Here is a 15659-nt window from a genome sequence, read left to right as displayed (position 1 = left end):
CTCCAAAATGGAATAACTTCAACAGAAGTAAGCACTGGTTTCAGTACAAATAGGTAATGAAGATTTTTTTTTTTTTTTTTTTTTTGTGAAATATATGACTTGGACCTTCTTATAGGCAAAAGGAATGTTCAGTTTGGCTACCTGTTTCTTGGATGGGGGTCTTAGACACTGTACTGTTTGTAAAAATTTGTCAGATACTGCAGACAATGGGTACTTCTTTCTTTTTAAAAAGTGAAACAAAGTCAAAGGCCCTGACTGTTAGTGTGTTTCAGATATTTGCAGGAGGTCCACTGGATCTGGTCTCTCAGAAAAAATTTAAGACCATCTTTTTATTTTTTGGTTCACCAGGGATTTGGGTGAAATTTATGGGCGTTGTCTCTGTCACGAATATTTCTGAAGACATACAGAATTAGAAGTGCAGGCACCTACAAAACCTTCAGAACAGATTTAAAATTATCTAATGGTTTTTTTATGTGTTTTCAGGGCTAGATTGCTTCTGACTACAGGTTTTATATTTGTCATAAAACACCTAATTTAAGACATCTATTTTAGTGCCACTGATGCTAGTTGTCCTGCCCTCCTCAGACGTACCTTCAGGCAGTGATTCAGAGCAAGAGTTTATGTTAGATGTTTTGAGTTATCTACTCGAGGTGCTTTTCTGCCCTAGCTTTATAAGGAACCATGTTCAATTAATTTTCTGACATAAGGTATTTAAGTTAGGCGTGTGAAAGCAAGCTTTTAGTGCACTCTCTTCATATTTACTTAAATCTACTTTTAAATCTCTGCTTTTTTATTTTATATGAGAAAGCTCAGTATTTACATCTGATCACCCTGTTTCAACAAATTCAACAATGTAATCATACTCATCGCTAGATGTTATACCTAAATAGTTTAAAATTCCATCTACACATTTCGCAGAGGAATATGCATTGGTGATATATTATTTTTTATCTCCTTTAAAGCCAGGAAAGTCCCTTTGTTTCTTTGAGGGAATAAATATTGATCAGGAAAAATTGTCAAGATATTTTATTCATTTTCATAAGCATAAAAACAACAGCTCTCACAGTATCTTGAATATCAGCATTGGCATGCATTCTCAGGCTGGACAAAATCAGTCACCCAAGTTTTCAAATGTTGTCTCAAGTAGCTGATTTTCACAGTAATAATTCAATTTTTATAGATATATATTGAGTTTTTTCTTTCTTATGAAGTGAAATAAACAAAACCAAAACAATTTTGAAGCCATTTTTTATGTCATTAGTAGATATAAATCTAAGCACAGTTGTGGAAAATAATGCAGTAAAAAATGGTATGATGATTTCTGATATATACCCTGTCTTACTGATCCTGTATCAACTGTCTTCAGTTTACCCTATCAAGGACTTAGTCTTCCTCAGATCTAGCCCTGAAAATCAGACAGGACTCAAAGGATCAAGCATGAATATCACACTTGATGACTGTCCTGCTTCAGTGATGATATTAAACATTTTACAAATCTAATTATAATCATGCTCAAGAAACTGCCCTGTTGTCATTACATTTATACAAGTATAAATGAATAACTCATTCAGTAACTGATAATAGAAAGGAAGGATGGTATTCGCTAGCTTAGCAAAAAAACTTGGGAGAACTAGAAAAAACGCAAACAGTTAATATATCTTTTTATTATGACTGTAGAGCAAAAGAATATCATGCAGATTAGACACTTAACTTGAAATCAAAGTTAGTTTAATCACTTACTGCGGTCTGTTGTAAGAGAGAAACACTTCCAAAAAGCAGCAGTGACTGCGTAAGTCAGGCTGCCGATTAATGCCTAATTTAAATCCTCTGAACTACCCTCCTAGTGTTTAAATCACATTACTGCCTGTATAAGAAATACACAGAACAAAGTACTCCTAATCAACTGTTTAAATCAAGTAGTGTTCCTCAAAATCTATCTCAAAACTTATTTAGGTTATTAAATAATATTGTTAATGGTATTGGTGGCTTTGAAAATTGAACTCATAAATGTTATCATGTACAGACTTAGGATGTATTTCTGATGATTTATGTGTTCGTGCATAAACATTTTATGTTTTTTCTTAGGTATTTTTAGTTAACTGAATCAAGAACAGATTTTTCTGAATGCTTATAAAGTAGCAATGTATAAACTCACACTATTTTTAAAACTTTTCTTGACTTAGTAGAATACCTTAAAAGCTCTGTGATGTAATTTATTAAAAAGCTTTAATACACTGTCCACATGGTTTTCCTGATTTTGATTATTACATATTTACCTGCACAAACTGAGCTCTTTATTTATTAATTTTCTACAGTAGTTATATTTTTAACCAAGAATAGACATAAAAAAATTGCTGCCATGGTTCCTTGATATGTATTTTGCTAGGAATTTAATCAGATTATGTTTAAAAGTCCTAATTTATTAAGATCAACTGCCTTTCCAACAACCAGATTTCTGTCAGTTTCTTTAGTGAACTCTAAAGAGTGAGAAATACATGACTCGACTTAATGGATACTGCTATGTGTTTTTTTAACTTCTTAATCCAAATTTTAGTAAATGAGAATTCTGACAATATTTTAAAGGACCAATTCCCATCTTATGTTCAAACATACTGAAGTGTCTTTCTAGTACAATGAACTTCCATAACTATAGAGTAAATAACAGAGTTAGAAAAACATATATAACTTGTCCATGGAAGCAACCCACTTAATTTCACTCTGTTAGAGGAGATTTATCCATTTTGGGAGAGAAAAAATAAATCACAGGAAAGCCTCTGGCTTGCAAGGAGCCACTGACCTGTTGAAATAGCACATTTTAAATTATTGGTGATTTTTTTCAAAGTAAAAAGTTACAAGTGTATCTTCTGCGATTTTTGTAAACCTTATAACTTAAAAACTGTGTGAATAAAAAAAGTGCAATAAATTCCATTTTGAGAATCATTACTGAGACTCAAAAATGTATGAATAAATTACCTTTTCCTGCTCTTGCATGAGGAAAAACTGTTTTAAACATGATAACAAGCAAATACCAAGTATACTTACTTGAATCCCAGCTCCCTCTGGTACTGTGATCTTCCACACACAATTCAGATTGTTGTCATAAGGCTCGGGGTAACCAGGAGACAAAATGGTCCCTTTGCGCTTTGTTAAAATTCCACCACAGGGCACTGAAAGGAAATGCACCAGGCAAGAAAAGAAGTATGAAGCTTCAGAAGCAAAAAAAAGTTATTATAAAAGCTTACACAATGTTCAGCATATCATGGCTGAAAACTTTTGTAAATTTATGGTACATTAAAAAATTCTATTCACCTTAGGAAAATAGACTCTTGTATCTCAAAAACCTTCTTTTAAATGACCACAAAAGAATAAAGGAAAACTAGAATTATGTCAATTTGCTACCTGACAGAATTATGCTCATATTCCCCTTATTTATTTGACCTTTAGCAAAATGAAATCCATTCCATTGTCTCCTAGTAATCTTACAAAAATAAAGCATTATTTTTAGGGGTTAAGAATGAGGTTTGAACTGTTATGTATTGTATTAGTATAAAATATATATAAAAAAAGTTATAAAAAAGATACATTCTTTCTTGATATTGCTACTTTGGTGTTGCCTGAATAATTAATAGCACCAGTCTCAACTCCTTGACTGTTCTCTTTTCTTGTGTGAGTTGTCTCATTATGGACTATGTATCTATCACATTAGTAAAGAAATTGCTGAATTGCAGGACTCCACTAATCATACCCATGTCTATGGATTAATAAAAGTGTTGTGCAAGAAGTAGGACAGAGGCATCTACTACTATCAAGTTTCTATTCTGAATGTTCAACTTGAATATATCCTGTCTAGATCATTAGATGCTCTAACAGGGACAAAGAATATTGCAGCTTAATCTAGATAAAGATATGTTGGCATTTAAGAAGTTGAAGGAAAAGATTGATATGATCATTTATCAAAACCATTAGAAGCTAATGTATCACTTCTATGCAACATTCCTAAGTTCTGAACAGATTTCATCAGATACATATATGAGGATTTAGAAAAATAAGAGAATGAAACTTATCTTAAAAAGTAATACTGTAGCTACATTTTGTGTGGCATATAATTGACAGAATCTTTTGGGAACTACATGGATAAACTAAAGGTTGGTGTCAGTTAAAGTGTTTAAATATTTACTCACAAAGGGATAAACAGACAGAATGATTGATGTCTATTATCTGTAAGGAAATATTCAAGCATTCACTTGAGTTAAGGCAATTTAATATGGTCATGTCTACCACTTTAATTATTAAACTGATTTAGTTCAATGCAATTTTCACCTCATATATATTTTATCACCTTTATTGGTATGGTGATTTTCACACATAAGGTGGCCTGTAACCCTTTCTCAGTTCAACTTGCCTAGAGATAGATAGCTTTATCTTCCACAGACTAAATATTGTATTAAAATATCAATAATATATTGTGATCAATGGCCAAAATAATTATTTCAACATTTTGTTGAGTTGTTATATGTGAAAAACAGAGGGAATACATTTCAAGGGGGTAAATAGTATAACTCTACTGACTAAACTTTAATCATAAAGAATAAATGAAATATAGCTATATACTTCAGCTTCTTCTTATTATATTGTATATATATAATATATATATTAAATTGTAGTTCTATTTCTATGCCTGAAAGAGTCAAAATAAATATTTGTTTATAATAGATGGTTAATAATATTTTATTAATATTACCAGATTGGTACGTAGTCTTGATATCTATCAAGATTTTAGTATGTTGGAGAAAAACTTCTATGTTACTGAAAACCACTCTATCATGCACCATCAGCTGATTAACAGAAGATTCAAATCAACCTAATGAAAAAATGTTCTTTATTTTATTTTCCGCTGCTCATGTAAAACTCTGCTTATGTACTCCTTAACGTTGGAGTTAGTATCATAATGTGGGTTTTGCAGTGGGTTAGGATAATTTTTATAAAATCTGTTCTCTGTCACGAAAAGTAAAGTAGCTTTAACTTATACATATATTTACTGTTTTGGTTGGGAATGGAGTTCTTCAGATGTCTTCATCCTCAAAATAAATAACTTTCAGTGTATCTATTTGCACAAAATTAATATGTAATGCAGTTAGTACTGCAACAGATGTTACAGGTGGAAAAGTTTGATGGCATTGTAAAAACATCTGTGGAAATGTTGACCAATTGTAATTAATTTATAAAATCCTGCTTTTTTTCCATGTAAAGAATGAAGCCATACTGGAATAAAACTTAACATGTAAATGTACCATATTTACCCTTGACATAAACCTATGGACAAATGTACCATTAGAATTTTATCTCTTTACTGTGCACTTCATGCAAATCAGCTTTATATATATCAATGGATGCGTATTAATGTAAGAATTTAATTTTGAGAATACAATCTTGTATGAGTAGAACCAGACAAAGTATATTTTCTGATCTGAAAAATTACTGGAGTTTTTATGACAATAAATTAAATATTCGTGTAACTATTTCTATATCTTTAATATAATAGTATCCTTTCTAATAGCTTGCAATATCTTATCTGAGATCTGGAACATGAGAAAATCTAAGTTTTACAAGCAGTCTAGGCATAAGCTGATATTTCTGAGTTTTGATCAATCATAGAATCATAGAATAATAGAATCAGTAAAATTGGAAAAGCCCTCTAATATCATCAGGTGCAACCATCACCCCAACACCACATGCCTCCTACACCATGTCCTGAAGTGCAGCATCTACGTGTCCTTTAAACTCCCCCAGTGACTGTGACTCCGCCACCTCTCCGGGCAGCCTCTTCCAATGCCTGACCACTTTTTCAGTAAATAATTTTTCCTAATATCAAATCTAAACTACGTGTGATGCAAATTCAGGTCATTTCCTCTCATCCTAACACTAGTTACTTGGGAGAAGAGCCCAACACCCACTTCTCCACAACCTCTTTTCAGGTAGTTGTAGAGAGCAATAAGGTCTCCCTTCAGCCTCCTCTTCTCCAGACTAAACAACCCCAGTTCCCTCAAACTCTCCTCATAAGATTTGTTCTCCAGACCCCTCACCAGCTTTGTTGCTCTTCTCTGTACATGCTCCCGCACCTCAATGTCCTTCTTGTATTGAGGGGCCCAAAACTGAACACACTATTCAAGGTGTGTCCTCACCAGTGCTGAGCACAGGGGGACAATCACTTCCTTAGTCCCGCTGGCTACACTATTCCTAGTACAACCAAGGATGCTGTTGGTCATCTTGGCCACCTGAGCACACTGCTGCCTCATGTGTAGCCAGCTGTTGACCAACATCCCCTGGTCCTTTTCCACCAGGCAGCTTTCCAGCCACTCTTCCCCAAGCCTGTAGCGTTGCATGGGGTTGTTGTGTCCCAGGTGCAGGACCCAGCACTGATCCTTGTTGAACCTCATAGAGTTGACCTCTGTCCATCAGTCCAGCCTGTCCAGGTCCCTCTGTAGAGCCTTCCTACCCTCAAGCAGATCAACACTCCTGCCCAACGTGGTGTCACCTGCAAACTTACTGAGGGTGCACTCGATCCCCTCATCCAGCTCATTAATAAATCTATTAAACAAAACTGTCCCCAAAACTCATCCATGATGAACACCACTTGTAACAGGCCTCCAGCTGGATTTAACTCTGTTCACCACAACTCTCTGGGCTCAGCATTCCAGCCAGGCTTTTAGCCAGCAAAGCGTACACCTGTCTAAGCCATGAGCTGCCAGGTTCTCTAGGAGGATGCTGTGGGAAACAGTGTCAAAGGCTTTGCTAAAGTCCAGGTAGACAACATCCGCAGCCTTTCCCTCATCCACTAGGCAGGTCACCTGCTCATAGAAGGAGATCAGGTTGGTTAGGCAGGAGCTGCCTTTCACGAACCCATGCTGCCTGGGCATGATCCCCAGGTTGTCCTGCATGTGACTGGTGAGCTCACTCAAGATGTATTGCTCCATAATCTTCCCCGGTACTGAGGTCAGGCTGACAGGCCTTAGTTCACCAGATCCTCCTTCCAGCCCTTCTTGTAGGTGGGCATCACATTGGCCAGCCTCTGGTCATCTGGGACCTCTCCTGTTAACCAGGACTGCTGATAAATGACGGAGAGTGCCTTAGCGAGTTCCTCTGCCAGTTCCTTCAGTACTCTTGGGTGGATCCCATCCAGCCCCATAGACTTTAGAGTGTCCAGGTGGCTCAGGAGGTCATAAACTGCTTCCTCCTGCATTATGGGGGGTTTATTCCACTCCTCACCCCTGCCTTCCAGCTCAGGGTTCTGAATGACCCGGGGATAACTGCCCTGACTATTAAAGAGTGAGGCAAAGAAGGCATTTAATACGTCAGCTTTTTCCTCATCCTTAGTTGCAATATTGTCCTTTCTCCTCATCTTTACCTATAAGTACTCGGTTTTATGATCACAATTCCTAAGCTCTACACAATCAAAACACTCCCTAATATAGAGAGCTAAGATTAAGGGAGAGCCAGGGGCTGACACTGATGTTAATGTAAAAGAATCTAACATAATTTATAGCACCAGCGTATGTCTGTGAAACTTGTGAAATGTTGCAGCAAGGTTAGAATAGAAAGGGAAGTATAAAATACTGTACAGATGGCAAAGAAAGAATACATTCAGCTAGAGAGAATTGTCTGCACTTTGCCTAAAGTGTAATTAGTTCCATTAAAAAATATTAAGAACTCACCAACACATGTAGGGAGTGAATCATTCCACTGTGCCAATGCATTTGGTACTGTATCACATCTAATTGCTGTTGAGCCATGGAGGATATAGCCTGGATTGCACTCAAAAAGAACCAATGACCCAACTGCAAATTCATTTCCAATCCTTTTTCCAAATCTCGGTTCAGGCACAGAGCTACACTGTGTTGCACTTGTTCTTGGAACAGCTGCAAGCACACAAACAATTGTGGGTTCTTAGATTTCGTAGAGGAATACAGATTTTGAACCCCAAATATTCAAAATGATTGGAAGTAACCTTCAGTTATTTACCAGTTAAAAACATTTTCATAATCCCCAAATGGATCTTCACAATACAGATTGCACACTGTTGATGTCTGAGTTACTATGTAGAGGAGCATAGCACTGATATCCTTGCAAAGATTAAAAGCAATGCATAAAATCCACACTGACACCTCTCTAAAATGGCACCGAAAATAAATAATACTAGGAAATACTCAGCTAATACATGGTTTCAAAATAACATTTCTGTGTCAGATAGATATTTACAATTATTCCTGTGGATTTCTAAATGTATATTTTGACTGTCAGAACAGGATTTAAATTTAATGAAGGAAAGAATTGCGGTTGCAAGTATTGATGTATAACCATTTCTATGTTTGATTCATAAAAAGGCAAATAATGAAAAGCAAGAGAAGTATCTTAATAACAGCAAGATCACTGATTCACCCACAGGTAATAACACTTACAGTTATTCATATTTAAATTGAGAGATAAACCAGTTTGAGCAGCTAGATGGGTCTAACATTGGTCAGACAGATTAACAAACACAAACAGCTGCTTTGTATAACTGTCTTCTTAAATCTGGAAGCTCTTTTATGCTTCTTAAATATTTGGTTTAAGCTTTAAAATAGAGGTAAAAGAGTGGGCCTAAATATTTTTCAAACCATGCAGAAATAGTGAAACTTGTTATATTGTTAACAGGCTATTATTTTCCTCTACATTCTCGGTCTGTTCCTCTCTGATGATTTACAATTTGTGATGAAAAGAGTAAATATACACATTTTTCCAGGTTGTCTCACCTTGATAAACAAAATGAAATCCTTTAGCTGTTATTGGTCCAACTGAAGTAAATCTAACCGTGATCTGGTTACCTGAGCTCAATGGGAGGGATTCACCTACTCAAACAAAGCAAATACAAAGCTATCATAACCAAGTTTTAATAAAGAAACATTCAAAATACCTGTCAACATCTTTGCAGCTAGAAATAACCCTCCCAAAACCCTAGTCTGCTTCAGTAAACTTCACAAGATACATGCATTTTCAGTATTTTATGTTGGTAGTATTATGTTGTTCCAGAGAAGGGGGACTAAAACTCATTTTGGTTATTAGGTTATTTGTTTGCTTTTTTGTGTACTAAAAAAATAGCAAACAAAACAACCCAAACCCCATACCTTTTTTAATTGAGTCAATATGCACATAATCTGCACAATTTTACTCGCTAAAATGTATGCCTCTTTCCATTTTAAATATATAACACCCATTTCAGATTGCTTACTAGATAAGTCATAAAAACATAGAGTAAGAAGCCAAAAACACTATAATAGCTAAATACCAGAAGAAAAAAAAATCTAAAGAAAATAGATTCAATTTTACTTCTTTTTATTCATTAATGTGAAGTTTTGAGTGATTAGACTTTGAGTTCAAAATCCTGATCTCATATATTTGCCTGAACTGTATCTAAGAAAATATGACAATAATTTTTTTTTTTTTTGTGAGTGCACTATCTTTCTAGGTTCATAAAAAATAAATAACAGTTTAATGACAGTTCTGTTAAATGATACCTGAATGAGATCCTGAGAGAGAGGATAACAAAGATGACTGAAGAGTTGGGCCATCATATACTTCAACTACATCATGGAGTGATGTCTGGAAAAACACAAACTGGCCAAAAACCACTGACCAAGCAGGAAGGAGAAAAAGCAAGAGGCACCAATGACAAAAAGAAAAAAAAAAAGAAGGACAGAATGAGAAAGGAAAAACAAAAGACAAAGACGAGAACAAAATATAGATTAATATATTTTAAAAAAATATTTAATTATTTATTGATTGTATTTTCTGACCACTTAATTAGCTGTCATGGTGTTTAAATTTTTTTTCATACCATTACAGCAGTCAATGGATAAAAATGTAATTCTATATATGTAAAAGAGGCAATGAAGGTACACAAGATATATATATACACTCATTAAAAGATTCCAGTAATAAGGGAAGAAAACTGTTGTTCTGCTGTTGAATATACTTTCAAATTCTCTGTTCTCCCCCACCCAACACACATCTAAACTCTCAGTGCAATATCCTCCTTTTTAATTCTAGGCATATTGCTATATATTGTAGTTTATTAATAAATTTTATTGACAAGCCTCTGTAAGTTTTACTTACCTTGGAATGTTTCATTTTTCTTTAGAACATTAGCAGTCAGTGCACCTTTACCTTTGTGAAATAAATGAGCAACTGACTCAAAGCAACAAACTCTTTTCAGAATACATATACTGAATCACAAAAATATTACTTTTTAAAGCCATGCTAACAGAAAAGTCAATTCAAGAATGCTATTTTTGCACTTAAAATCAAAGTTCTGTGCAGCACATTCACATCACAGGTATTTGCACTGTCAATATAATAAAAAGTGAAAAGAAAAAATAATTGTTTGGACTAATTCTGACTCTAGTACCTATAAAACATTTACGTTGTAATTTTATCACTATTACTAGCAACGGAGGGGAAAATGGTTTGAGGTGTATAAAGGTAAAAAGGTGGAAGTAGTTAGATATTTGTAGGTAGTGGAACACCTATAAAGAGAAACAAAACCAGTTCTCGCTCATTATCCAGGTTAGGCATTTTGGGATAAATACTCCAATGTGTTGCTACTGGATTATATTTGTTTACAATATGTTCTATAATATCTTACCTGGTAGATGAAGCAATTCTTCCAATTTATACACCTTAGAGCTTTAAAGACCATATATTAGAAAAGCGAAGTCTTCAAATTGTTGGCTTTGGGTTTTTTGTTTGTTTGTTTTGACTGATTTTTTTTTAAAAAAGGCAGTTCCACCTTGCCAACTCAGGATCCTATCACACCCTCTTTTCAAGAAGAAAATAAGTGAGTTTTTTGAAAGAAAACCTTCTTCTGAAGAGAAAGACTGGACATTATATTTATAAAATATTCAAACAAAAGTAATTTTTAAAGTGTGCATGGGATGCTTCTGAAGATTTTTGTCCATTTTCAGGAGGAATCATGAGTGAGATGCTAGATTATCTCCATCATTTTTCCTCCAATCTATCTCCAGAAATTAAACACTGATGTTTTTACAAGCTCTGATGATTTTTTAAATATTTACCTCCATCCAAGTCTTCTCTTTGGTATTGCTAAAGATAATTAAGAAACTTAAGCCAGCTAATTGTTTCTATCATGTTTGTACTTTTATCAAATCTTATTTTCATACTCGGTGAGTTTCATTTTGGCATTGAGCTAAGTAAAGCCCTTTGTGACTTCCACTGCCATTTCCCATTTCATATTACATTGCAAAATATGTATGGAAAATTCAGGCAAGTCTTGAGGTATAACTTAACAAACTTAACACATAACTAAATATTATCCTGGAAAAACTGTAAAAATAATCTTTCCAGAAGTGAGTTTTGCTCACAACAGCATGAAAATTTTATTTCACAGTGAAAAAAAAATCAGATTCTTCATCTGCTTCACTGATGATATCCTCTCTTTGCTCATGATTCAGCTGTGATGTTTTTCCTATCAGGTCTTATAAAGGATTTATAATATCATATTTGAAAATTTTTTTGTTTGAGAAAAAAAGAAAAAAAAAAGCAAGTAAAATTGTCCAGGAGTTTTAACCTTCTTTAAAAGTCAGGGAAAGAAATCTCTAATTAGGGAAATGGTCTCTATGGTTATTAAAGATAACAAGTACCAAGTACACACTAAGAAACAAAAAATGCAAACCCCTCATGCATCTTAACTCCCAAGTCTGCAGACCCCATTCTCTGTGCTGCGTGGTGGATCATGGCCAGTCATGGACTACAATGGAGAAAAGCCAGGCTTTAAATAAGCAGGATTCAGGCATATCTACAGGAAGCAGAAAGCAGGAAACTATTGTGTGAGATTCTTTTTCTGTGAGAAAGAGTCAGCAAAGATTTACAACTGATCAGATAAGGGTGATCAATCAAATAATCATTGGATAGGAGAAAATCTTCTGCCCATTCACATAGGAGACAGGAATTCTTCACAAGCTCAGAGAACTGCATTAAGATCTAACTACACTAGTATGATGACAATCAGTCTAGCTTTCATCGCAGAAGTTTCAAATTTTTTTTTATTTTTAGGAAAAGGAGGGGAAGAAAAATATTTCCTTTTTTGTGAGAAACAGGATGTTATTTAAATTTTTCTGTTCTTCTACCATTTCCTTTGGATGTCACCTTCAAAACACCTAGAACTAGCCATGAAGTAGCTTTCAAAAAGATCAAATGCATGAATGACCAGCAGAATGTCTGCATCTTGGAGGATTTTGAAGTGAAGGTCCATTATTTATTCATAGGAAGGAACTTAACATTCATGTACTGCAGGTTAAGTGTTTTACATAAAATAGATTAATCATAGAAAGTATGGTTAATAAACTCACAGATACTAAAGGTAGAAAGCTTTATTATGATCTATTGCTGTCTTAACTTACGATGAAAGAAGAAAAAATGCTCTTACTATATTGTTAAAAAAAGTCAGAGGCTACCTACAGTTGCAACTTACATATGCCTCCTCCTGAAGAACACATCATTCCTCTGTGAGTAATTCCTTTGCTTTAAGCTTCAGAACAAGCAACAGATTAAAAAAAATATATGAAGTTTTGCTTTGTATTTACGATGAACTAGCAATACACTGTAATGATGGACTGACTCAATATTTTTAAATTAAATTATACTCATATAGACACAGACAAACTGTATTCACCCCCTTCTGCCTGAGAAAGATGTCCAGTAAAACTGCAAGATAAGCTGAATATACATTGGGCTTTTTGAAGAGAAATTTTTCAGTAATCACTGAGAAGGGTTTTGAAGGGAAAGACTGGAAGATGACATTCTAAAGAGATGATCTTACAGAATTAATGTGTATAGGAATATTGCTTTCAGTAGGGAAACTTAAATCAATTTTAACCTGCTTACATAAACAAAATGGAAGGTCTAATTTTGTACTGTTCAGTGGAACACTTCAGTTTGACATAACAATAACTGAGTATCTCTGAGTTAGCAGTGTTACTATCATTATTTAGTTTTTAAGTTAAATTAGCAGTAGAGGGGTCTTTTTTTTTTAATGTTCCTTTTCTTACATTTCTAGACATTTGGTTGTCTGCCAGTTACTGTTAATACATTCAGTCTACTCTGTATCTGTAGCAGTAATATTTAGTGATATCTTTTAGATTTCTCTGTAATGGTTTACACTATTTAACATATGCCATAACATGAAAAATATTAATTGTTTGTGAATAAAAAGTAGAGTCCCTACTAGCAGTATCCTGTTGGGAAAATCTCAATCCATTTCAAAGCAAATACCAGAATAAGAGAGATGGCTAGTGTTCCTGAACCTGGAAGTAGTAAAAATTAATTTTAACAGTATAAGCCTTTTGGGTCCACTGCAGAATAGACGTCAAAATAAGGCTAGTGGTGGGTTTATGTGCAAACCACTGGAAGAGGTATTCTTACTGACGTGAGTAAGGGTTGAGAACTGCTTATCCTCAACAGATAATTATTAACAAGAGTGACTGAGCAACTGAAACTGAATAGAGTTAATATAATAATATTACCAAAAATAATCAGATATAAAAACAAAGATAAAACACAAAATAACTGAAAATTAAAAGATGCTAAAAATGACAAAAGAAATTAATATACACACATATAATTATACATATTTTCTATATCTCCTGAAACTATAGATTGTCCTTACACAAGTTTCCCAATATATAAAGGTATGATTATAGAAAACAAACTTACTGAAACCCTCAAATATAAATGGAATTGTACTCCACTATCATCATATGCATAGCACAAGTTTGTTGTTATTAGCAAATTAAATATACTTGAATAAGTTTACATTTAATATCAGTGGTCAACATAAATGTCATGGAGATTTTCCAAACCACACATAGGTATGCCAGCTAACTGTCCTTGGATAGGGCAGGTTAATGTGAATTTATACTAGTTCTTCACAATGTATGTGACATGTGACATGTACCACTGTCTAGTTCTTAATCTCTTAGTCTGTGGAAAAAGCCTTTACTGAACTATTTGCCTTTCATCACAAGCTATCAGTGTTCCATTGGTAGTCTCAGCTATTGTTCTCTCAGATGGAGTACTCTGTTTCCTGGCAGAACAGCCAGATTAGGGAGAATAAGAAATAAAGGATTGTCTCTGCAAACAAGGGACAGGTAAGGAAGGGCAGAAAGAGTTCTGGTTCTTAAAGCTCTCAGGTGCTGTTTTCCTACTCCACATGAAGGGAAAGAAAATACCTGTCTCAGAGACACAAAAAAGCAGGAGTGCACAGATTTATGTCTGAGCTGTAAACCAGAGGCTGCTATTCTTCCTTCGTTTTTCTTCTGTAAAGAAAGTGTTGACTGAAAACATGCTGATCTGTCCTCTTTCTTTACTGTATTCCTGCATTCCCAGACTCGGAAGGGAAGAAGACGGGAAATGCTACATCTTCTCATGGTTGAGAAAATAAGCTGTTTATCTGAATATATGAAAAGACAATAAGAATGTGTTTGGCGACAGAAGATGGGGCAGTTAGAAACACTAGAAGACAGAATGAGGAATTCAAGTGAAATTGCACAGAAAAAGCTACATGTGTATTTCCCTAGAAATGGGCATAATCCCATAAAAAATGGGAGAAAAGAGAGACTCAGGACTTCTCCTGGAGCTGGAACAGGAATAAATTTTTATTAACACATTTTTTGCTTCCTCCTAAAATCAGGAACATTGATTACAGTATATAAATTATCATTCTCCTCCAGGCTTCAAACCTCAGTCTCCCTTTCTGCTTCTCTCTTTCTGCAGCTCACATCCTCTTTCCTGGCCTGACTCATTATAAATACCTGTTCAATCCCTTCTGGATCTGCAACAACACAACAGTAGAGGAAAAAATGTAAAACCAGTACACTTTATTTTAAATACTATGTATACCATATGATTTTATATTAATTATAGTATGTTATATTATTAATTGTATTATATCTTATTTGCAATAACAATAAATAATACTAATATATTGCAAATAAGATGTAATACAGAACCCTGAATGAAAAAGCACACTATAACACCTTCTTTTCTCTATATTGGTTAAACTGAAATTCAAACTATTATTACTGTTACTAGTTTCAACAGGTTACATTGGTTTATTTACCCCTACAGACAAAAACTGTATCTTACCATTTTGACTACCTTTAAAGCAATTAAGATTAACTGTATACCTAAAATGTTGAGTTTATCTTTTTTTTCCCTTAAGCTACCTAAAAGTTAGATAGTTTTTGGGGGCTTATTTCTTGAATTTTTTCCTGAGTAGAATGAATCATGCACTGGAGAGGCCTATCTTTCTCCATTAACTAGAGTGGGAACCTGGGCAACTAGTGTAAACTATATATTAGGTTTTTAGATGGCTGAAGAAGGCTGAGATGAACCTCATCCATAATGTTTTGACCTTATAGACATAATTTTCTTGTTGTCTTACAAAGCAGTCTTTTAAAAACTTGACTATAAATGGAAGACCTGAAATTAAACCCCAATAAATAAAAAAATAAACAAAAGTGTTAAATAAACAAATGCATTTTTATCTATGCACAAGCTGACATGTTATAACCTGTCATGTGTCTAGCAATAGAAAAGATTAATTTCTC

At 34.3% G+C, this 15659-nt stretch overlaps 1 protein-coding gene across 1 annotated transcript in view; it reads right to left on the bottom strand.

Annotated features, from left to right (window-relative positions):
- CSMD3 (CUB and Sushi multiple domains 3) overlaps positions 1-15659 on the bottom strand; it is a 669880-nt gene that overhangs the window by 141900 nt on the left and 512321 nt on the right. Inside the window, exons 35-38 of the mRNA XM_064441769.1 lie at positions 9552-9665; positions 8790-8885; positions 7713-7916; positions 3043-3167 (exon numbers count right to left, since the gene is read on the bottom strand). Coding sequence (XP_064297839.1) covers positions 3043-3167; positions 7713-7916; positions 8790-8885; positions 9552-9665 — 539 coding nt within the window. The remainder of the gene's footprint in view (positions 1-3042; positions 3168-7712; positions 7917-8789; positions 8886-9551; positions 9666-15659) is intronic.

Source organism: Phalacrocorax carbo, chromosome 2 (genome assembly GCF_963921805.1).
Source record: "Phalacrocorax carbo chromosome 2, bPhaCar2.1, whole genome shotgun sequence".
In the NCBI taxonomy this organism is placed as follows: domain Eukaryota; kingdom Metazoa; phylum Chordata; class Aves; order Suliformes; family Phalacrocoracidae; genus Phalacrocorax; species Phalacrocorax carbo.
Note: the sequence above shows the minus strand (reverse complement) of the source record. Positions and strands in the feature narration are given on the sequence as shown.